At 49.0% G+C, this 24,652-nt stretch overlaps 1 protein-coding gene across 1 annotated transcript in view; it reads left to right on the top strand.

Moving 5' to 3' along the window:
- LOC139054423 (protein Skeletor, isoforms B/C-like) overlaps positions 1-24,652 on the top strand; it is a 455,133-nt gene that overhangs the window by 124,627 nt on the left and 305,854 nt on the right. Inside the window, exons 5-7 of the mRNA XM_070531374.1 lie at positions 4,391-4,553; positions 20,518-20,590; positions 20,645-20,808. Of these exons, the coding sequence (XP_070387475.1) occupies positions 4,391-4,553; positions 20,518-20,590; positions 20,645-20,808 (400 nt within the window). The remainder of the gene's footprint in view (positions 1-4,390; positions 4,554-20,517; positions 20,591-20,644; positions 20,809-24,652) is intronic.

Below are 24,652 nucleotides of genomic sequence, written 5' to 3'. Positions count from 1 at the left end.
ATTTCCCTCTAGTTATACTAGTATGAAACTCTATGCTTGAAAGTATAAAATATCTGAAATGCAGACTTCTCCTGAAACATTGGAAAAGCTAGCTAATAGCAGCTGCGCGATACTTTCAAACCCTTGCTCGCAGTTTTTTTTAATGCTGTAGTTTATCAACATGCATTTACAATCGCACATAAACTTGGCTTATTGTTCCCCTTATGTTCGCAAAATTTGACCTCGGTTTTAGTTGTAACTATACCAGCGCAGCCGTCTATGTTTTGCACCGCTCGCAAAACTGACTAATAACGCTATGGACCATTTCCATTCATATTGTAGTGGAAAAGACGCACTTAACCATGGAACATTGCCTACTCATTGACCATGCCATGCCCCTAATTTTCCTCTGATATAAATAAACAAGGTGCCTTGTTTAGCTCGCTGAGAACACTGGAGAAACAAACTACGCATCTGATATGATGCAGGAAAACACATAGAAAAGCGGTGATCTAGTGATTATCTGCAACACTTCCATTTAAAGCAGAAAAGTGAGTTTCCAACGCATTGCATTTAAGATTCTCTCTATTTTCACGACATGTCAACCGTCTCCAGCGCAGTTGTTTTAGGAGATTAGGAAACATTCAGATGAGCAGCGTTATGACACTCTGGAACGCTTCAACGAGTAACTTTCTAGAAAGGCTGCAATGAACCTACACACAGTAAACATATATTGCTCGTCACTCAGAACATTGCCTCGTACTTGAAATAAATATAAACACCGTGCCTCACATATTTATCGAGCATACCGGGGGAAAACTAAATGCCGTGTAAAACGCATAAAAATTGGGAGAAAGCGGCCATTTAGTAACTGTTTTCAGAGCACACAAGTAACCTGCACAGTGCAAGTTTTCGGAACACGTCTCCAGAAAGTGGTCCTCATTTTTCAATATACAAAATGTCTGCTGTTGTTTCTCCTTTCAGCAAACAGGTAATAGTGCAGCCCTTATTTATAAACAGGCTGAAAATGAAATCGTCCAAGTCAGAAGTGACACGTGCCTTTAGAAAAATTCAATTCAGTGTTCTACTGGCATTGAAATGGCTCTGCACGTTCTACCAAGATCATTTTAACGAGCATCTACGATAAGTCATGATTACAAAATAAAATTCGACAATAATACCTGTAAGAAGTTTGATTATCTTTTGATAACGATAAAATAGTCAGACTGCAAAGCTATGTAGGCTACCTCTGGACAGATATTAAATAGATCCAGCATTTGATAATTTAACGATCTCATGCTGCAAGGCACACCAGTCGTTGGGCTCGACTGGTGATTCTCTATCGGAACTTCCACCTCGCCCGAACGTGAAATGTAGCAAGCTGATTGTGTTTTCAAATACGGATATGGCGCCCACTCCCCCCCCCCCCAAAAAAAAATGGGCATGACGCAAGTTGCGCAAGCTGATATTTGCTAGGGCGGGAACTGCCCAGCACCAGGCGTCCTCCGCAACGCTAGCGTGTATGGCGAATACCACGCATCCCCCGCTACAGGGCGTCCCGAGAAGGCACAAAAGAGAATCCTCACTATCAAAGAAGGGGATGCGTAGTAAAGAAAAGCATTACTTCTGTGGTCACTCTATTAAGAAAGAAGATTTAGCTTCAGGTGTAGTTTTGACGGACTTTTCAGCGTGCAGCCGAAAGTGCCCGCTTTCAAAAATGTGTGTGTGTGTGGGGGGGGGGGGGGGGCGAAGGCAAATGACATACATCGCCCCTCCACTCCTCAACGTGCAAGCGCCCCCCTTGCCCCCCGGTAGATTCGCCTATGGAGGTTTCTTCCGACCGTCGTTACCGTGTTTGGGAGATCGTTCATGTTTCGCGCCTCAAACGATTCGTTCGGCGTTTCCTTCCTAAGTCGCGGCCTGGCTGGCCACTTGAGCGCGCGGGGAAAATGGTGTGAGCATTATTCCTACGCTTCATCTTCTCGTCTGTACATACTCATGATCACCGTTTTGGGCCTGTGTCATGGGGCTCTCGCTCGAGAGGAATAATAGCCTGACTGCCTAAATGTTATTGTCCCATGTTATTAATATTATTATTATTATTATTATTATTATTATTATTATTATTATTTGTATAAACTAAATAGTATTTTCAATAATCATAGCCTGGTTACCTGGATCTCTAGTTTTCTGTCAAATATATCGCAATACGTTTGTTTCGATTCAGCAAAATCGCGCACGGTGGCCGTTACCTCTGGTGTTTCGCAGGGTTCAGTTTTAGGTCTGCTTCTCTTCCTCCTGTATGTAAATGACCTACCTAAGAATGCGCTACCAATTAAAATTCGTCTTTACGCCGATGACTGCGTTATCTATCACACAATTACCAATCATGAAGATCACGCCATTCTGAATAATGCATTTTCCAGCTTTTGTAGCTGGTGTAACGAGTGGCAGATGAGCATCAATTTTCGCAAAACTGTCTGTATGTCCGTCTCGACACGTACTATGCAATTGCGTCTTCCAATTTATTCCTTCAATGGTATTCCTCTAGATAACATTTCTCAAAAGGGTAGAAATCCGGGCCATTTGGTACATAGTTGAAGTAAAAAAACAGTCACAAAACACAAAGGACAAGAAGAGAGGACCATACCACAACGACTGGACTATGAACTCATTTTTACGGCATGTGTCGCAAGGGTTGCGTATGAGTTCCCGCTCACATGCGAAAGAGTTTACATAGGCCGAACCGGTCTATGTATTGATGGCCGCCTGCATGAGCACCACTCCTCCCTGGGGTAAGATAACGGTGCAAATTTGCCTGGCCATTGCAATGAATGTGGCTGTTACTCTTTGTTCAGCAATGTGACGATTCTTGGTAGGGGCAAGGACAAAGAAGAGCCGGAAATTCTGAAAGCGTACTACGTCAGTTTATTAGGTGACGACTGCATTAGTACAACATCGGTGCGCTCACATGAAAAAGAATTTGCATTTCTACGTCAGTCACGATAGATGCGATATCTTTTCATGCTCCGTGATTAGTGATGCTGTGGTTGCGCATGCTCTGCTGGCCTTGCTGTGACACGCTGTTTGTAATAAAGCTCACTTGATAGTCCAGCCGTTGTGGTGTGAACCTCTCTTCTTGTCCTTTGTGTTTTGTGACTGGTTTTTTCCTTCAACATTTCTCAATATAAGTACCTTGTCATTCTATTGACACAGGATTTATCCTGGTCCAAACGTATTGAAGCAGCCTATTCTAAAGCTCTAGCACGTCTAGATTAATCTAAAGCGTTCTCTGCGCTCAGCCCCTTAAGAAACAAAATTGCCTTCTTATGAAACCTTAGTGTGGCCCATCTTGGATTACGGGTGTGCCATTTGGAATCCATACCTGAAATCCGACATAAAAAAACTCGAGTCTGTCCAAAAAAAGAAGCTATCCGACTTATATGCCGGCGTTACGACAAGGACTTCTCCCCCTTTTCTAACCTTCCCTCCATGAACCTCTCTTCGCTGGTACAGCGGCGTAATCTTGAAAGTCTTAAACTGTTTTACACCACTGTTAACTCTGAACATTCCCCCATACTTGGAATACATTAAGTTTGCTAAAGTGTCTAACACGGAATTTTGACCCACTAAATATAGCACCACTGTACGCCCGCACTGATAAATTCCAATATAGTATTTTTTCCTCGGTCCATTGAATTCTGTAACCAACTTCCCCCTAACATACGAAAATTGACATTTGATAATTTTGTTAAGGCAATCGTTGGTTGATGTCCATGATTCCTAAAACCATGTATGATTCACTATGTTTATATGCATATATGTCTGTACTCAGACCATTTTTTTTTCTTAACATATGCCTTATACTAGTGCTTTGCTTTGTACCTAGGATTTTTGTACCCCCTTTTACTGTGTGTGGCACCCTTGATTTCATACCCCACTCCTGCGACAACCCTCTGAGAGTTGCAGTATGTATAAATAATTTATAAAAATAAATAAATAAATATTATTATTATTGTCTTTGTTGTTGTTACGCGCAAGCGAATTCAGGGGAAAGCTTCCGGGTGGAGTCTTCCTAAGAGGTTGTAATTGCTATCCGCCCGGCATTGTAAACGAAGCTGCAAAGGGAACCCATACAAGAAGAAAGGCTGACGGCAGGGCATTGAATCAGTCCACCATCTGGACTTAGCAGACTGGTGTGCGAAGGCGAATGAAGTCCACTCCATATGCGCAAACGCTGAATAAACAAGTAAGTTCTTTAGAAACCTGCACTGCGACGCAAGTGTTAATAAAGAGCTAAAAACACGCAGGCAATAGACACTGGGACGAGTTTGTAGTGTCACGCTATTTTTTTTTTCGCGTGGATGACAATTTCATTATAATTACAAGAGAAGTGGCGAACCTTTTGCAGGTGACCTTCGGCTGGGTGAGAATCCCGCACGACTTCGAGCCTCCCTCGCCACAAGACCTGGGATTCCTGAGCGGCGCCCATGGCGTCGCTGCTGACCCAGTACTTCTGCTTGATTCCAGGACCATGCAGCTGACCAACTTCCACTATGACGGAGCGGCACCTGGTGGGTGATGTTGGTTAACCATGTCGCAAGCGAGAGGACCGTTGCGACAACTCCTTTGTTTTAAATTGGGTTTTGACTTGATACGTACTTGAAAGCTAGCGCCAATAGCTGCGGTACTACCAATATTTGTGCTCCACTGGGCTCGGTAGGAGCCGTGGCCTCGGAGTCTGGCGTCACACAGGGGGTCGCTCTCTAGCCTACGCGTCTCGTAAGCTGCCGCACGCTACCTCACACGGAGGCTGAGCGCCGTCGTCCGCGTTTCCTTGACGGCGATTGCTTCTTTCGTGGAAATTGCGAGGATGAGCAACGGAACAGGGGGGTCTTTATTTACACAGAACAAGGGGTACTCACACTAGCCGAATCACTGCGCACAGTACATCGTTCTGTTAGCATGAGCTGCAGGTCAGGAGACTACACCTTTCTGGCGGGCGCACATCAGATCACACCCGCACACACTAGTCCGCTTAGATCCCTTTGAGCCTCCCTAGATGTCTAGGTCAGGGAAATCTGCTGTTACGCCTTCCTCCAACCAGAGCGTCCAAAGTCACCTAAGGCCCCGCCTTGAGTCCGAAGGTACGCGTAAGCACTCTGGCACCTTTGTTTCCCGATTGCCAAGGAAGGAGTGGAGCTTCGTAGACAGGGATGGACACGCTTGACTAAAACTGGTGCGTCTTGGTTCCTGGGATGAGCCAGCAATTAGCTGGAGCATCTGTCAAACGACCGTGGCGGTTACTGGAGTCCTTGAGGAAATAGCGTAGACCGCCCTTTTCCAGGCGTTTCTTGCATCCATCGTCGGTGACGGCGACACTGAACGATCAATCAACACTCGATCCTCCCAACGTGTCTTGCCTTGTTGTCACCGCAAGTATGTCCGACAGCACGCAGTACTAGCTTCATGAAGCGATTCGTCGCAGAGGTGCAGGAGAGGCTAGAAGGTCACTGCCCCCGCTGGCCGACCGTAACAGCTCACAGTGGCTACAATATTTTTGGTTAAGTATTTGTGGGTTCACTGGGCGAATTCTTTTCAGGAAAGAGCACCGACCTTCGAGCAAAACAACGTAGCCCCCACCTTCCATCTCGGTGGCTTTGTAGCGCGTGCTTGCCAGACCCGCTAAACGCAATATTTAAACAACTTTATTTCGGGATTACAGTAGTGACCGCATACATCATTCTACCCTACATCGGCTTGCCAGGCGTATGAAAAGCTAATTAGGTTGTTACGTGTTCGTCCACCTCCTGACGTTTTTGCATCTCTCAACCTGAAATAAGCTTTCAGAAAATGTCACGTGAAGATCCGCTGGTATGCCGGCCACTGTGAGCATGCTGACTTGGAGATGGTAGCAAGCCGTGCGTGTTCATACACCCATCCGGTACTCCGTCTTTGTAAATGCGGCTGTGACAGTTGCTAACTGACAAGAATGTGCACATGCAGTTGAACACAATAGCACAACGAAAGCAAAACATTTGAGTCGGAATACTAAATAGGGCGTGTGCTCTTTGTTTTACGATGCTTCTCAACGCAGTAACAAGGGCGCCGTCATTATGATTTAAGGCAGCGTATGCTGAAACGTTGTTGACTTTGCCGCGTAATGGACCATAGGTATCGTACTCTAGCTGAATATCGCTTTAAACCAGCGAAGCATGAAAAAAAACTGAAGTAAAAACCTAAAGCATGCCAGGGATGGATGGATGGATGGATGGATGGATGGATGGATGGATGGATGGATGGATGGATGGATGGATGGATGGATGGATGGATGGATGGATGGATGGACGGATGGACGGACGGACGGACGGACGGACGGACGGACGGACGGACGGACGGACGGACGGACGGACGGACGGACGGACGGATGGATGGATGGATGGACGGACGGACGGACGGACTAATGCCCTACCTAGGTTAAACAATGAAAAAGAGAAAAAAAGAACACTATGAACTACCACGCCCAAATTTTCTGATCCCATTTCGAACTGTGCTTTTGTACGTCTCAGTTTTTTTTTGTCTTTTCCCTACTTTTCTTCCACCAATCCCCCAATCGCCTTTTACTAATGCCTATTGCGGACATGTTTACTTTTCCACTGCTCTCGCTGAACCCAAATGCTTCAAGGATTACAGTGGCGCCTAAATTGACCGCTGAGTAGACGTCTTCACATTCTAATAAAACATGCTCCATAGTCTCCCTAGCTTTGCCGCAGCAAGCACATGCTTCTTCTTCCGTCTTATATCTCGATTTATAGGTGCGGGTTCTGAGGCATCCCGATCTCGCTTCGAAAAGTAATGAGCTTCCCTTTGAGTTATCATAATTTGTTTCTTTCCCGATTTCGTTTTTTCCTCTTAAGTAGTTACTCATGGCAGGTTTCTTTTCCATTGCCACCACCATGAGATTATTTCAGCCTCTCTAACATTCCGCATGACCTTTCATTGTTGCTGTGTTGCCCACCCTACAGGCCGCATACTTGCTGGTAAGCTTCCTAGTTTTTTTCCTCCACTCTGAATCGATGTTTTTCCTGTAGAAATACCTGAACACTCTCCCAGCCCATTTACCTTCTTCCATATTCCTCAGCCGTTCTTCATAACTCAATTTTACTGCGAGCTTCCCTCACTTCAAAACTATTCCAGCCCATATCACCCTGCACAGCTTCATGCGTAGTCTTCCCGTGAGCGCCCATTACGAGGCGACCCACTGACCTTTGGTTCCCGTCGAGTCCTGATTGTACCCCTGATTTAAAGCAAACGACCGCATTTCCAAACGTAAGTCCTGGAACCATTACACCTTTCCACATTCCTCGGAGGACCTCGTACTTATTGTATCCCCATTGCGCTCTGTGCTTCATTATGGCTGCATTTCTCTTCCCCTTCACGGTTATTCTTTTTTCCTGTGTTTTCATATATCTATTGCCTTCGTTTAACCATATACCGAGATAGTTATATTCTGTTACCCGAGGTATTTCCTGGCCCTGTATCTCCACTCTCTGTTCACTGTTTTCATGAACTACCGTAACACCTGATTGTCTAACACTAAATTTGAAACCTAAATTGTTGCCTTCCTGCCCACAGATATTAGCCAGACGTTGCAAATCACTCTGCTTGTTTGCTAGCAACACAATGTCGTCCGCATAAAATTAACCTAGGAGCTGCGGCTCTATTACTGTACCCGCCTGTTTGTATGAGAGATTAAACCCGATATTACTTCCTTCTAGCGCACTCTCATCCTCACCATTACATCATAAACAGCAGCGGGGATAAAGGGCACCCCTGCCTCAGTCACTTCGTATGAACTTTCCCCTCGCTCCTCATCCCTTCCCATTCAACGCAAACGGTATTTTCTAGGTAAATCTCTCTCAAAAGCTGTAGACAATCGTCTCCTAAGCCTTCCCTTTCCAGAATATCCCACAAAATGTTGCGGTCTAAGTTGTCACAGGCTCCTGTAATGTCTAAAAAGGCCACATATAACGGTCTGTTTTCTACTTTTGATATTTCAATACACTGAGTAAGAACGAATACGTCATCATCTAAAAGCCTATCTATTCTGAAGCCATTCTGAAGTTCTGATGTTCATTCTGATGCCATCTTATGCGCGAAGTGCGCCGCCTATAGAGGCGCCACTGTTGGCCACCTAGCGGGCGCTCTTGAAAATACTCTCGCGATACAGTAGCAGACGACAGCGCTACTTTCCAGCAAAGATGGTGGAAATTCTAGGCTACAATTTCTCCTTTGCTAGGGTGCCAGACCGTTACTTCACCAGTGACAGCTGCTGGAAAGGCGCAGACATGTACGTGATGTTACCGGAGTTTGGGACGTCCCAGTCAAAACCACCTAGACTTTTTCAGGCCTCCGCACTCCTGTCGCTGCGCTCGGTGACGCCACTGTACCTTGCCCGAGCAAACGTTTTTTTGTGCTTGCTCGATAGATGGCGCAAATCGTCACCTACCAAGCTTTCCGGGCACGATGCGTTAACATGCCGAACTCTCCGGAGCAGTGGGTGCCGTTCTTTGTCTCGTTGTACGTTTCTGGAACTGTTTTGCGATAAATTCTGTGCATAAGTGGCGCTTGTTGTTTCTCGCGTGCCTGGAAGTATGTATGGGCTGGTGCTGCGTGCGCAGAGGTGATTACGACGGAAGGTCGCGTTGTTTTTGTTCCCGAGTGCAAGCAAAGTGCCTAACTGTAACATGGATGTTGCACCCTTGAAAGACCCTGAGCTTTCTCGTCAGCATAGGTCTTCATTTTCTGCTTCCTTTCTCTGTTAAATGTTTGAAGTTCCTCAAAACGGGGTTTTTCATGGATCTGTGGCAACTTGGTGCGAATCTTCCTTCCAAAGACGAGTTCAGCCGGCCTGTAGTTGGTTGTGGAGAGTAGCGTTGCTAAGGTACTCACTGAGTGCTTCTTCCCAATTGCTTCCTGCCGCCTTCACAGTTTTCTTTATATTTCTGATGAATCTTTCCACCTCGCCGTTTACTTGTGCCCACAGTGGGGTTGCGCTGTGATGTCGAATGCATTGAGCGCCATGAATGCACCGAATTCATGCCCAAAGAAAGGAGGGACATTGTCAGTATTCAGCACATAAGGCAATCCATGCACGGAGAGCATCTCACCCAGCCTCGCTGTGACGCTTTTCGTGTTCAATGAAGACAGTGTTGCAATCACAGGGAAACGAGATTATTCGTCTACCTCCACTAACACATTTGTTGCCAGGCAAAGGGCCAGCGAAGTCTGCTGCCAGTGACTACCAAGGGCCATCTGGGAGTTGCGTCATACACAAAGGTGGACACTTTTTCTCTACAACAGTTCTCTTACTGAGTTCACTGTCCTTGACTTCAGATTCCATTTTTCTGGCAATGCCTGGAAATCAAATGTTCTCTCTGATCAGTTTAGTTTTGACTGTTCCCTGGTGTACCCTGTGAGCCAACTTGATGCCTTGTAACTGCACTTCCTCCGGAATCACCAGTCTTGGTCCTCTCAAGACAACATCATTGCCTGCAACTGTTAGCTCATCTCTGATCTTGATGAATAGCTTGATCTTGCCGTCTTTTCACAGTTTCTGCGATAACGTCTGATCACCCGTCCTTAGGGCTGTGATGATGAAGGGACATGCATTTGCATGTCCCTCTTGCACGCCTTTTGTACTACTTGCATTGCCACAGCTTTAGGCACACCAAACTTCAGGACAAAAGAAACATATTCGTTTGTTGCAGTTACATATTCTTCTGTTACGTATTCTTCTGCAACAGAATATTGCCAGGACCTTGACACAGCTGACAGCCACTCAGTGCAATTCGGTGCCACATACTAGGCATGTTGGTGGCTCCCAAAAGAAGACAACGACGAAGGTGCCAGAACAGCTTTATAAAAGATCTGTAGCGTCGACCGAAGTCTTTTGTGGCTTTGTCTGCGAGAAACTGGTGGAGGTGCTGGGTACGCGTCTAGGTGGTGGTGATAAACTTTATTGAAAGGGGGAAGGGTAAAGAGGGACGTGGCTGAGCGTTAGGGCTCAAGTAAGGCCCTGGGCCTGCTTGGCCTTTTCCGCCCAGTCCACCAGTTCCAATTGTCGGTCGACGTCCCCGGAACTGAGCCAGGCTGTCCAGTCAGTCTCGCTGCTGACGGGGGGATGAGAGAACGGGAGCGAGGTGCATTCCCACATTATGTGTGTGAGTGTTCCTGTTTCTGAACAGAGCCTACATTTGACGCTTTCCCTGCCCCCTGTGATTTTGTTAATGTATTTTGGGTGTGGGTATGTATTTGTCTGAAGTCGCCGAAACGCGACCGCTTGCGTTTTGTCGAGTTGCTTGGCCGGTGGTGGGAGCGCGCGACGCCTCAAGCGATACCGATGGGCTATTTCATAATAAGTCTCGCAGGGTTCCTCGTGTGTCTCCTCCTCATTCACGCCGTCCGCATCCGCGGACGAGGCTCGGCGCGCGAGATCTCGAGCCAAACTGTGAGCCGACGCGTTGCCGGGCACAGCCGCGTGAGCGGGGGTCCACACGAGGGTTTTCAAGCCGCTTAGGGGGCGTCGTGTGAGGACATGGTACGCCTGTTTGCAAATTCTACCACGGACGAAATTGCCGATGGCCTGCTTGCTGTCGCTGATGACGGTATTTGCGTCCGCATGCATGGCCATGGCAATCGCGGTTTCCTCCGCTTCCACCACTCGGCCGGCCGTGATTGTTGTATGTTCTAGCAGTCCTCCGTTGTGATCAGCTACCACCGCAGTCATGAGGTCGCCGCGAGGGTTTCTGGCTGCGTCTGTGTAGACCGCTCCATCTTGCGAGCCATAGCGTCGCCAAATGGCTTCGCTACGGGCCTGCCGACGGCCCTGATGGAACTCGGGGTCCATGTTGCGGGGTAGAGGTGGGGCATAAATATGCCCCCTCACCTTTCGCGGAATCGTAACGTACTCTGTAATTTCGGGGATAGCCTCGAGACTGAGCTTCCGGAGGACTGTGCGGCCAGCCGGGGTTAGCGAGAGACGACAGACTTGGGCTGTGTGGTGAGCGTCCAAGAGCTCCTCGATCGTGTTATGCATGCCTAAGGCCTCTAGCCTTGCGGTGGCCGCGTGGTCCGGAAGGCCCAAGGCTGCCTTTGTGCTTCGTCGGATCATGGTGTTTAATTTGGCTAAATCTGTGACTGCGAGTTTGACATATGGTGTCGAGTACATGGTTCTGCTGGTTATGTATGCCTGCACAAGTCGAAGCAGATCGCCCTCGCCCATGCCGTGGTGCCGATTAGCCACCCGGCGAATGAGCTGTAGTGTGTAGTTGGTCGCCCTCTGGAGTTTCTTTAACATGAGCCCGCAGCGCAGCGTTTTCTGAAAGTCTAGCCCCAATATTTTGATACTGGGGCGCTCCGGGATGGTAAGTTCTCCGACTTTGAGCTCAAGGAAGCGCCTTCTCCGTGGTAATCCCCTGGGACAGCTACTCCTGCTGGGCTTGATCAGGAGGTATTCGGATTTTTCCGGTGAGCACGTCAGGCCCCTTGACTCCGCATAAGCTTGTATGACGTCGATGCCGCGTTGCATGATCTCTTGAAGAGCTTGTGGATCATCCGCCGCTGCCCATAACATCACGTCGTCAGCGTAAAGGCTGTGGTGAAGCCCAGGGATAGAGCACAGCAGTTCCGGGAGCCCGCGCATCGCCGCGTTAAAGAGAAAAGGGGAGATGACTGATCCCTGCGGCGTGCCTCGGCTCCCCAGCTCTATAAATTCAGTTTCATGTTCGCCGACTTTGATCCGGCACTTCCGGTCGGTGAGAAAGTCTCGGACGTATTGGTACGCTCGGTTTCCGACACCCAGTTGGGTCAGGCCCTCGAGCACCGCTGCGTGGGCGACATTGTCGAAGGCCTTCTTCAGGTCGAGGCCCAGGAGGCACCGGAATCGGCGAGCGTCCGCCGGACTTTCGGGTTGCATCACCTGCCTTTTTACCTGAAGGAGCACATCTTGGGAGGACAGGTGTGGCCTGAAACCAAACATAGAGTGGGGTAACTCGTCCCCATCTTCTACGTGTTCATTTAGACGGTCTAGGACCACGTGCTCCATCAGTTTGCCGACGCATGATGTCAGTGAAATCGGCCTGAGGTTGTCCGCATTGAGTGGTTTGCCTGGTTTTGGTATAAAGACGATCGTTGACGTCTTCCACTCTTCCGGGATGGCGCCCGTCTTCCAGCATTCGTTCATGAACTCTGTGAGCTGCTCCATTGCGGCCTCGTCCAGGTTGCGTAGCATCTTGTTGGTAACGCGGTCCGAACCCGGCGCCGAGTTCGTCCGCAGCTTGTAGGCGGCTGCCGACACCTCAGCGAACGTAATGTCTTCGTCTATGTGCGCGTTAGGCCGGCCCTGGTAGGCCGCAGGTGACGGTGTCTTGAGTTGCGGGCCGATGTACTTGTCTCGCATCTCTGCCAGGAACGTCCCCGGGTCCTGAGCATGCCTGTGGATTAACTTGGCCATGTTTCTTCTGCCTTCGACCCTGGTGGTGTCAGGATCCAGGAGGTGGCGCAGGAGGTGCCACGTCCGGGCTGAGCTGAGGCGTCCCCTCATGCGATCACATATTTGGTACCATTGCTGCCGGGTGATCTCGGTCGCGTGATCGGAGATCTCTGCGTCGAGTCGAGTGGTAGGGCGTAGAATGGCGGAAGCTACATGAACACAGACGAAGGGTTTCTTCAACTACGTCCGCGGTAAACTGTCGCCCACGATCGCTGATTACTATGCGAGGAGGTCCATGTCGGAGTATAATGTTAGCCAGCAAGAAGATAGAAACTTCTGTAGCTGTGGCCGATGGCAATGCGGTGGTCTCACAATAGCGGGTAAGGTGATCTACGCAAACGATAACCCAACGATTACCCTTGGAGGATCGCGGGAAAGGGCCCAGAAGATCTATACCAACTTGCTCAAAGGGGACGCTAGAAGGGGGAACTGGTTGAAGCAGGCCATGTGGCACTTGTGGCGGACGCTTGTAGCGCTGGCATTTAGAGCAGCTGGCGACGTACCGTTCGATATCTTTCCGCATCTTCGGCCAGTAAAAACGTTCTTGAGCCCGGTAGAGTGTCCGTGTGGAACCAATATGACCGGAAGTTGGGTCATCGTGCATGGCGTGTAATACTTGGTGGCGAAGGTTCTTGGGGACAACTAAAAGGTAGCGTGCACCGGTGGTCGAGTAGCTCTTCTTATACAGCGCGCCACCATCCCGTAGGCGAAAGCGACTGCCCGCAGGTGACTCCTGTGCTGCCGCGAAGAGCGGTTGTAAGCTCTCGTCCTTGTGCTGCTCGTATATGACGGTACCCATATCCGGAAATTCCGGGGACACAAAAGCGATGTACTCATCAAAATTGTCCGCATCACATTCAGTTGTTTCAAGTGGCATCCGAGAGAGACAATCAGCGTCAGCATGCCGCCGGCCACATTTGTAGCAAATAACGAAATCGTATTCCTGTAGACGGAGGGCCCAGCGCGCTAGTCGTCCTGAGGGATCCCGCAGATTCACAAGCCAGCATAGCGAATGATGATCTGTTATGACAGTGAAGGGGTGCCCATAGAGATGGGAACGAAACCGTTGCACGGCGAAGATGACCGCCAGACACTCTTGTTCGGTGACTGTGTAGTTACGCTCGGAGCGGCTCAAGGACCGGCTAGCGTAAGAGATCACGTGCTCTCTGTCGCCAACACGCTGAACTAGCACAGCACCGATGCCTACGCCGCTGGCATCGGTGTGAATCTCAGTTGGTGATGAAGGATCGAAGTGGCGAAGAATTGGTTGGGATGTCAACAGGAACTTGAGCTGGCGAAACGATGAGTCGCAATCTGCAGTCCACTCAAAGGGAACGCCTTTTTGGAGAAGGCGTGTAAGGGGATGAGCCATGTCAGCAAACCGGGGAATGAATCGGTGAAAATAGGAGCACAAGCCCAAGAAACTTCTTAACTGCTTGACAGAGTTGGGTACTCTAAATGCTTCTACGGCCGCAGTCTTTTGCGGATCTGGTCGGATGCCTTCTTTAGCGACCAGATGGCCTAGCACAAGAGTTTGCCGTTCCCCAAAACGGCATTTTTTTTAATTGAGCACAAGACCCGCTTTCTCCAAGCAGTTCAAGACCAAATCCAAACGTTTGTTGTGCTCACTAAACGTTCGCCCGAAGATCACAACATCGTCTAAGTAGCACATGCAAACTTCCCATTTTAAGCCGCGTAATATCGTGTCCATGAACCTTTCGAACGTTGCGGGCGCGTTACACAACCCGAAAGGCATCACGTTAAACTCGAATAGTCCGTCGGGTGTTACAAATGCTGTCTTTTCCTTGTCGTCCTTGTGTATAGGAATTTGCCAGTAACCTGACCGTAAATCGGATGAGGAAAAGTAAGATGCCGCAAAGAGACAGTCGATGGCGTCGTCAATTCGTGGGAGCGGATATACATCTTTCTTAGTAACGGCGCTTAGGCGATGGTAATCAACACAGAACCGCCACGTACCGTCTTTCTTCTTCACCAATATTACGGGGGCTGCCCAAGGACTAGATGATTTTCGAATGACGCCTTTGCATAGCATTTCTTGGACCTGATCGCTGATTATCTTGCGTTCTGATGGGGATACACGATAGGGTTTTTGTCGGATTGGCTGGGCGGCTCCTGCGTTGATGCGGTGACGAGTTCTGGACGCAGGAATTGGTGGCGGTCCATCGTGCTGCGCAAAGTCGAATACCGAGGTATGTTTCGTAAGCAGGGCCATCAAAACTTGACGCTCAATTATCGCTGAGTGACTTATCAATCATGGAAAGTATCTTCGAGCTCCCGGAGTTCGAGACACTGGTTGCTCCTCCATCGGGGAGTTCTGCAAGTACTGCCACCGATACGGGAGAGTCTTTCGGAAACGTGGCAATCTTTAGGCCTTGAGGTAGCACTGCCGCTTCAGTGGAACAGTTTAGCGCCCACAGCCCCGCGCATCCATTGGTCACTGAGACCACGTAGTGCGGAACTAATACGTTTTTCTTGAGGCAGTTCCGATGTACAGGTTCCACTGCAGCATCGAACGAGATAGGAGTCGGAGATGAACAGGCGACGGCAACACGCATCGCGGATAAGGCGGGCACAACTGTATCCTCAGACACGGACAACACACTCTCCGGGCAAGCTTCACCTTCAAAGAGCACAGGTGAAACACTGGTGTCGACACTGAGTTCTCCCGTCCGGCAGTCAACATTCGCACCACACAACTGCAAAAAGTCAATCCCCAGAATCACGTCATGCGAGGAGCGAGGAAGAACAGTAAACTCTGCATTAAAAACTTTCCCACCCAAAGACACATCCACGTTACACACACCAACCGGGTGTAATGCTTCACCACTGACTCCACGGAAACTTGTGCACTGGTCCCAACGAAACATAACCTTGCGTCACAGAAGGCCTTTAAACCCCACACTCATGACCGAGACAGTTGCTCCCGTGTCGACTAAAGCCATTGTGGAGACCCCATCAATCAGTACCTGAACCTTATTCTTTAACATGAAAATAGTTGGAGGCAGTTGAGTCGGCAGCACACATTTTCCAGCGACCTCACCTCCATCGGCCGCGCTGGCTAGTTTCCCGGCGGGGGCGACACGAAACGGCGCCGAGGCGATGGTGACGTGAATCGCGGCCGAGGGGATGGTGATCGGGAGCCTCGGAAGGCTGGTGGTGGCGTCAGAGTACGGTCGGAGGCAGGGGAGCGGTAGCGGTTCCGCGTTCTTTCTGCTCCAAAGTAGGTCTCCTGGGCGGTGCATCGGTCCTCTCGAAAGTGGCTTCCTGAAGTGGAGTCTCCTGGCCACTGAGTGCGCAGTGTACGACCGCTAGACCGCATAGTCGGCGCTGACGATCCGTAGTTTGATGCTCGGCGTTGGCTACAGTACCTAGCTATATGGCCAGGCATGCCGCAGCAGTAACACACTGGCGAAGGGCGAACTTCAGAATGCGGATTGAAGTAATCTGCCGAAGACATCGGTTGAGGGTAACGAGGCTCTTCCCCTTGAAAGTCGTAGGTAGCGGCGAGTCTTCGTGGACGAAAGTTGCGTGGGCGTGGATCAAAACGTTGAGGGGGCGAATCATTGCGTGGTGGATCGGTCGTAATGTAATGCGGTTCGTCTCTGGAGCCGGTAAGATCCGCGACGTTCACCGAGTGGTTCCAAGTAGCCGAAGGGGGTTCCCAAAGAGTGTCTCGGAAAACGGAGGAGCTGCAACGTGGCGCCGCATAACGTGCCTGTTCGTCATGTCGCAGGAGCTCCTCGCGGACTATCTGGCGGATGGCGGACGAAAGGTCGGGGAGCGGAGGACTCGTGTCAACACTTGCTACAGTCGTTACATTGGCCAGCCGTCCAAACTTTGGTGTAATTCGGCGAGTCTTCAGCGCCTCGAACGTACGGCAGTGCCGTATCAGTTCTGATACAGTGTGCAAGTTCTCTTTACCAATGAGGAAGTTGTACACGTCTTCCGCTATTCCTTTTACCACGTGCCCCACTTTATCTTCCTCTGTCATTTGAGGGTTGACGGTGCGGCACAGCTTCAAAATTTCTTCGATGTAGGTAGTGCAAGTCTCGCCGGGTACCTGAACTCTCTGGGCTAATGTGAGTTCCGCACGTTTCCTCTTTGCGTCCGAGTCACCGAAACACTTTTTGATTTCCTCAACGAAGCGTGTCCAAGTAGTTAGCATGTCCGCGTGGTTGTCGTACTATACCAACGCCGTGCCGGCCAAGAAGAAAACAACGTTCCTAAGCTGACTGGCAGCGTTCCAGTTATTGTATTGGCTTACCCTTTTGCAATGGGTTAGCCCCTCATCCACATCTTCCTCTGCCTTGGCCGAGAACGTGCGTGGCTCTCGGTAGTGCTGGATAGGGACTGGGCTCGCCGAGGCACTGCTGGTGAGGGTATTTTGCTCTGTGGCCATGACTGAGCGCGACGGCGAAAGTCCGGCGAGGCGGCGGCTTCGGCGTAGCTCTTGTGCTGGTGGCTCCATTGTAGGTCGTGGGAGTTACCCCGCACAGCTCCACCAAATGTTACACACGAGGTGTTTTAATGCAGAACCAGATGAATCTGGTTGATAGGCGCGGTTGTTGAAGAGCGGTCTCGCGGCAGCTTGGCTGACGTCGTTCTCTTCCTTCTTTCATGTGGTTGTTTGCGCGGCAGGCGTGGTTCATGACAGCTTGTGACAATATAATAGGGCTCAGTGAAGTTAGCAGGACGAAAGAAGCATATACAGTGATGAGAAGCGGGCACGTCCTGCGCTACCGGGGCTTAGCGGAGAGATGAGAACAAGGAGGAATCCGACTAGGAGTCGGATTCCTGATTAATAAGGATATAGCTAGTAACATACAGCAATTCAATAGCATTAACGAGAGGGCGGCAGGTCTTCTTGTGAAACATAATAAGAGGTACAAATTGAAGGTCGTACAGGTCTACGCCCCTACATCCAGTCCTGATGACCAAGAAGTCGAAAGCTCCTATGAAGACTTGGAATTGGCTATGAGTAAAGTCAAAACAAAATACACTATACTGATGGACGACTTCAATGCCAGGGTAGGCAAGAAGCAGGCTGGAAACAAGTCAGTGGGGGAATATGCCATAGGCTCTAGGAATAACGGGAGAGTTATTAGTAGAGTTTGCAGAACCGAATAATATGCGGATAATGAATACCTTTTTCCGCAAGCGAGATAGCCAAAAGTTCACGTGGAGGAACCCGAATGGCGAGACTAGAAATTCATACTCTGCTTCACACAAGATGTGGACGTGCTCGTCAAGGTGCGCTGCAGTTACCATAGGATGGTAAGAACTCGAATTAGCTTAGACTTAGGCAGGAACGGAAGAAACTGGTACATAAGAAGCCGATCAATAAGTTAGAGGTAAGAGGGAAAATACAGGAACTGCGGATCAAGCTACAGAACAGGTATTCGGCTTTAACTCAGGAAGAAGACCTTAGTGTTGAAGCAATGAATGACAATCTTGTGGGCATCATTAAGGAGTGTGCAATAGAAGTCGGTGGTAACTCTGTTAGACAGGATACCAGTAAGCTATTGCAGGAGACGAAATATCTGATCAAGAAACGCCAATGTATGAAAGTCTCTAACCCTACAGCTAAAATAGAACTGGCAGAACTCTCCAAGTTAATCAACAAGCGTTAGAGAGCTGACATAAGGAAGTGTAATATGGATGGAATTGAACATGCTGTCAGGAACGGAGGAAGCCTAAAAGTAGTGAAGAAGAAACTAGGAATAGGCAAGAATCAGATGTATGCGTTATGAGACAAAGCCGGCAATATCATTACTAATATGCATGAGATCGTTCAAGTGGCTGAGGAGTTCTATAGAGATTTATACAGTACCAGTGTCACCCACAACGATAATGGAAGAGATAAGAGTCTAGAGGAATTTGAAATCCCACAAATAACGCCGGAAGAAGTAAAGAAAGCTTTGGGAGCTAGGCAAAGGGGGGAAGGCACCTGGGTAGGATCACGTAACAGCAGATTTGTTGAAGGATGGTGGGCAAATTGTTCTAGAAAAACTGGCCACCCTGTATACGCAATGCCTCATGACTTCGAGCGTACCGGAATCTTCGAAGAACGCTAAGATAATCCTAATCCATAAGAAAGGGGACGCCAAAGACATGAAAAATTATAGACCGATCAGTTTACTGTCCGTTGCCTACAAAGTATTTACTAGGGTAATTGCAAATTGCATCAGGAACACCTTAGATTTCCGTCAACCAAACGACCAAGCAGGATTCCGTAATGGCTACTCAACAATACACCATATTCACACTGTCAATCACATAGAGAAATGTGCGGAGTATAACCAAACCTCATATATAGCTTTCATTGCTTACGAGAAAGCGTTTGATTCAATCGAAACCTCAGCAGTCATGGAGGCATTACGGAATCAGGGTGTAGACGAGCCGTATGTAAAAACACTGAAAAATGTCTATAGCGGCTTCACAGCCACCGTAGTCCTCCACAAAGAAAGCAACAAAATCCCATAAAGAAAGGCGTCAGGTAGGGAGATACGATCTCTCCAGTGCTACTCACAGCGTGTTTACAGGAGGTATTCAGAGACCTGGAGTGGGAAGAAATAGTGATAAGAGTTAATGGATAATACCTTAGTAACTTGCAATTCGCTGATGATACTGCCTTGCTTAGTAACTCAGGGGACCAACTCCAATGCATGCTCACTGACCTGGAGAGGCAAAGCCGAAGGGTGGGTCTAAAAATTAATCTGCAGAAAGCTGACGTAATGTTTAAGAGTCTCGAAAGAGAACCGCAGTTTACGATAGGTAGCGAGGCACTGGAAGTGGTAAGGGAATAAATCTACTTAGGACAGGTAGGTACTGCGGATCCGGATCATGAGACTGAAATAATCAGAAGAATAAGAATGAGCTGTGGTGCATTTGGCAGACATTCTGGGTTTATGAACAGCAGGTTGCCATTATACCTCAAGAGAAAAGAATATAACAGCTGCGCCTTACCAGTACTCACGTACGGGGCTGAAAGCTGGAGGCTCACGAAAAGGATTCTACTTAAATTGAGGACGACGCAACGAGCTATGGAAAGAAGAATGTTAGGGGTAACGTTAAGGTACAAGAAAAGAGCAGATTGGGTGAAGGAACAAACGCGAGTTAATGACATCTTAGTTGAAATCAAGAAAAAGAAATGGGCATGGGCAGGACATGTAATGAGGAGGGAAGATGACCGATGGTTATTAATGGTGACGGACTGGATTCTAAGGGAAGTGAAGCGTAGCAGGGGGCGGCAGAAAGTTAGGTGGCTGGTAGAGATTAAGAAATTTGCAGGGACAACATGGCCACAATTAGTACATGACCGGGGTAGTGAGAAGTATGGGAGAGGCCTTTGCCCTACAGTGGGCGTAACCAGGCTGATGATGATGATGATGATGACGATGATGATGATGATGATGATGATGTCTTCGCCATCATTCATTAAACTGACTCTTATTCCATCTTCTCCTGCCGCTCTTACTCGTTTCATGTCTTGCAAGGCCCTTCTGACTTCATCGCTAGTTATAGAAGGAGTTGCTCTATCCTGTTTGTTACTGTTTCCAATGACTTCATTGATCGGAGTAAACAGGCCATGTGCTATCTATGTGGTGTTGGCTAATCGCGCTCCACTCTTTCTCTCTTTTTTTTTTCGCGCATGCGCATGGGGTTACGCCGGAGGGGCTTTCGGCGTACAGACGAACGACAGACGGTTGGACGAATCGGCTAGTCATATACAGTTTCGCTGTAGAAAGGAGAGATGACCCCCTGTGCCCCGTTTTTATGTTGAATAAAAAAGAAAGCAGAGATGACCCCCTGTACCCCGTTTATATGTTGAATAAAATTCCGTGGTCAGTGCCGCATGTGTTCGTCGCCAAAATCCTCTGCACGCCCGTCATACGCTGTTGCAGGCTGGGCAAAGCTTCGCTTGTGCCGATTCCCATAGTGCGGTATTTCTTTTCTGTGCACAGATGCCCACTTCCTTGTAGGCAGGGGTGATGTGTCCGGCACCAACGGCATCGTCCTTGCCAACGAAAAGCGCAGGTGAGTAGCAGCGCGCGTAGCTCGAGCAGACCTTTAAGAGCAGCTTCTCGCTAGCTTCGACAAGCTGGGCCGCTACTCCGGCGAGAACGTGACGCTGTCGCTGAGTCACGGAACGAGCTGGGACCAGTACGAGTGGCTGTCCGTCTACTGCACCAAGGCTTCCCAGGATTTCGCCCACATTCGGCTGCCAGACAAGCTCACCGTGCCAGTCGCCCAAGGTGAGAGTCATCAAATCAACTAGAGAAAGGAATGCGCCACCAAGTCGTACACAAATTTTGTATTGCTGCAGATCCCGACTGGCGCTAGCGCGACATTGCAGAGCGAAATGTGCGGTCGTGAAACATTATTAGCATGCGTCATCCTCGCAGCGAGAAAAAAAAATCTCCAGGCTTTTACATGCGAAAACCACGATATGATTGAGGCCCACCATGATAGGGAACTGCTGAAGAATTTCGACCATGCAACCACAATGCAAAGTACATAAGAACCTTTCTTGCATTTAGCCCCCACCGAAATGCGGCCGCCGTGGCCTGATTTAATCTCGCGCCCTCAGGCTGATATACTGCAACGCCGAAGCCATAACGCCACCCTGGCAGGTAACGTGGTCCATCGCAGTCGTCGAAAATGCCTCCTTCATATCATAGAGTTAGTATACTTACTGTAGAGGAAAACCCGGGTGAAGATAGCGGCAACCGCGCGCGAAGACACCGCCATGTTGCTACTAATTTTAACGCGATAGCGTTAAGAAGCTCGTGTCGCAGAAAAGCCTGTGTCGGTGGCGGCGTCAGCGTTGGCGGTGAGCAAGAAATGGAGGAAAGCAATTCATAAATAAAAACAACTTGCGAGAAGGGCTGGGTGGGAATCGGACCAGGGTCTCTGGAGTGTGAGACGGAGACGCTGCCTCTCAGCCGCGACACGATGTTTCAAAGCGGGACAAAAGCGCCTCTAGTGAATGCGGTGTTGCCTTAGAAACGTGCCGTAGAAAGTTATACTGCGGTGTAGATCGGTAATTCATCATCATCAGCCTGGTTACGCCCAATGCAGGGCAAAGGCCTATCCCATACTTCTCCAACTACCCCGGTCATGTACTAATTGTGGCCATGTTTTTCCTGCGAACTTTTTAATCTCATCCGCCCACCTAACTTTCTGCCATCCCCTGCTACGCTTCCCTTCCCTTGAAATCCAGTCCGTAATTCTTAATGACCATCGGTTATCTTCCTTCCTCATTACATGTCCTGCCAAATTCTTTTATGCGAAGCATATTACGAGGGCTCAACCCAGCTCCTCAGGCGCGGCGGTGACCATGAAATCACGTGACACCGTGACGTCACGACAGAGGAGAAGTGGCTTTGGCTCAACTCTTGCAAGACGGGCTGGGTGGGAATCGAACCAGGGTCTCCGGAGTGTGGGACGGAGACGCTACCACTGAGCCACGAGTACAACGCTTCAAAGCGGTACAAAAGCGCCTCTAGTGAATGCGGTGTTGCCTTAGAAACGCGCTGTTTCTAAGGCGTGCGTCTCTTGCTCAGGCGCACATTTCGTTGCCGCGCCGAACGCTGCTTTGCCCGACGCTCACCGCGTCCAATGCGGGGCGCGTAGTCGCTGCCCTGTAGCCCATTGTCTTACACCCCTTGGCGGGTCGACGGGAACGCTGTCGCGTTCCACTCTTGAAGGCGAAGAAGTAATGCATGAGTTGTTTCTTCGTCTAGCCGAACCAAATATAGCCAAGCAACAGCAGTTCACCAGGCTAAACAGTGGTTCAACAACTAAAATAAAGGCTAGTATGCTTCGCATCCTGGGCTTAACCTTACCTAAGCCACAGCCATTTTTTCTTAATTTCAACTAAGATATCATTACCTCGCGTTTGTTCCCTCACCCAATCTGCTCTTTTCTTACCCCTTAACGTTACACCTATCATTCTTCTTGCCATAGCTCGTTGTGTCGACCTCAATTTAAGTGGAACCCTTTTCGTAAGCCTCCAGGTTTCTGCCCCGTATGTGAGTATTGCTAAGACACAGCTGTTGTAGACTTTTCTCTTGAGGGATAATGGTAACCTGCTGTTCATGATCTGAGAATGCCTGCCAAACGCACCCCAGCCCATTCTTACTATTCTGATTATTTCAGTTTCATGATCCGGATCTGCGGTCACTACCTGTCCTAAGTAGATGTATTCCCTTACCACTTCCAGTGCCTCGCTACCTATCGTAAACTGCTGTTCTCTTCCGAGACTGTTAAAGGGACCCTGAAACGCTTTTGACGATTTTCTACAAACGTGCTGAGTCGTTAGAGTAGGTCCTTCTGGTCATTAATTGACACATCTAAGTGCTCTGCGTAAAGCGTGTAATTTATTATAAGGTTTTAAAAATGCACATCGCTGCCGATCGCAGCGCACTGCTCGGCGGAATTTTAAGCCGCCCCTGCCCATATGACCGAAATCACCCATATGACGTCAGTGGGGCGAGCTATCCGATTGGCTGACCAGGGCGCGTGATCGATAATTTTTCCAACTTTATGGTAAACAAATGATCTTCGTAATAGTTGGAATGTTAGTTCATTTGATTTTATAAAGAAAGTAGCATAAAGAGAATGCACAAGAACAATTTTTCAGTACACTTAAGCACTTCCGGCACACAGCAAGTGTCGTCTGCTTGTGTTACAACGTACTCCATTTTGACGAGAGCTCCGCGGTCAGAGTTGGTCTCAGTCTTTTCGCGAGCACTATGATTCGACTTTGTTGCCTTGTGGACTGCAAACGTAGCGACTGGCAATATGTCAAGCTGCGACATCGTGTCCCTCTGCAAGGCAGCGTACGAGCGAACTGGCTGCTGCGCATCGGACTGCCGCTATCCGATCGGCGCCAGGATTTGCGCGTTTGTGGCCGTCACTTTACACCGGAAGATTACTAACGCAATAGCGTTTCGCGAGTCCCGTATTAGGGCAAACGTAAGCGCAAGGGGACAGGGTCTGGCCGCTTGACTGTGCCGTAATGGGACGAGCCGAGATGAGCAGAAGCGCAAATGTGAATGGTCTGCACGGTGCAGCCACCTGGTGGCATAGAGCTCAACCATACACAGTAGCAGCAACGAAGCGTATTCTTCTTTGCTGCTGGTGCGTATTTTTTGCAGGAGTGTAATCATCAACACGTTGTTTTTATAAATGTTTAAAATGTTTTACACTTGGTTAGAGCAATATTAGCGCTTTGTTTGGCTGGTTAAGCGCTGCGCCAACAAGTGTCTGGACCGTGCAGACCGATCAGGCCGCTCACGTACGTCTACGCCAAAGTTCCTTCATCAGCTTGAGTTTATGCCTCCAGTCATTTGCCGAAATGACCAGCTTGCCTGTGGTTAACGGAATACAAGACACGTTCGGCGCTACGACAGAATGCTCGCAACGCATGCTGCTTCGATAGCTCTCGCTTGGGGTCGACAGCCAAGCGGCTAGCGGAGAGGTTTCGCGCGGGCGTGGGCGGGTTCCAAAACCACCGGAAGTGGACGATGTGACGTCGCATCGTGACGCAGGACCAGTGAAGGCGGAGCTTAGCCCCGCTCGCTCGGCGAACGAGTTGAGGAGGAAAAGCATGGCTGGGGAGGAGGGTAACTTCTAATCGCTTGTAGCTTCATTAATACGTAACGCTTCACTTAAATTGTGGTGCGAATGTTCTACTTAAGCTGTACCCTACGCGTCTACAAAATTTGTCCGAACCGTTTCAGGGGCCCTTTAAAGAGACACTAAAGTGAAAAATGATTTCTCCTGCATCAGTAAATTACCGTCCTACAACACCAAAAACACCACTCTTACAACAATAAGACGTTTGGTAAGCCAGAAAAAGCGCAAGAATGAAATACGGGTGGCGACGCCTACATAAGTTCCCGCACTTGGGGGCTGTGACGTCTTGGATTTTGATGGCATATTCTACGGCTTATTAATTATATAAAGTGGTACAGAGTGACTACATTGTGTACTAAAGGAACCAAATGTTAAACATGGCATGTTTCGGGAACCTTTATTCAGCGAACGCGGCCCAAATGCGAAAACATACTTTGGAATCCCTGACGTCACGCT

This window comes from Dermacentor albipictus, chromosome 1 (assembly GCF_038994185.2).
Source record: "Dermacentor albipictus isolate Rhodes 1998 colony chromosome 1, USDA_Dalb.pri_finalv2, whole genome shotgun sequence".
Taxonomy (NCBI): Eukaryota; Metazoa; Arthropoda; class Arachnida; order Ixodida; family Ixodidae; genus Dermacentor; species Dermacentor albipictus.
The sequence above is the reverse complement of the archived record's forward strand: the minus strand, read 5'-3'. Positions and strand labels throughout refer to the sequence as shown.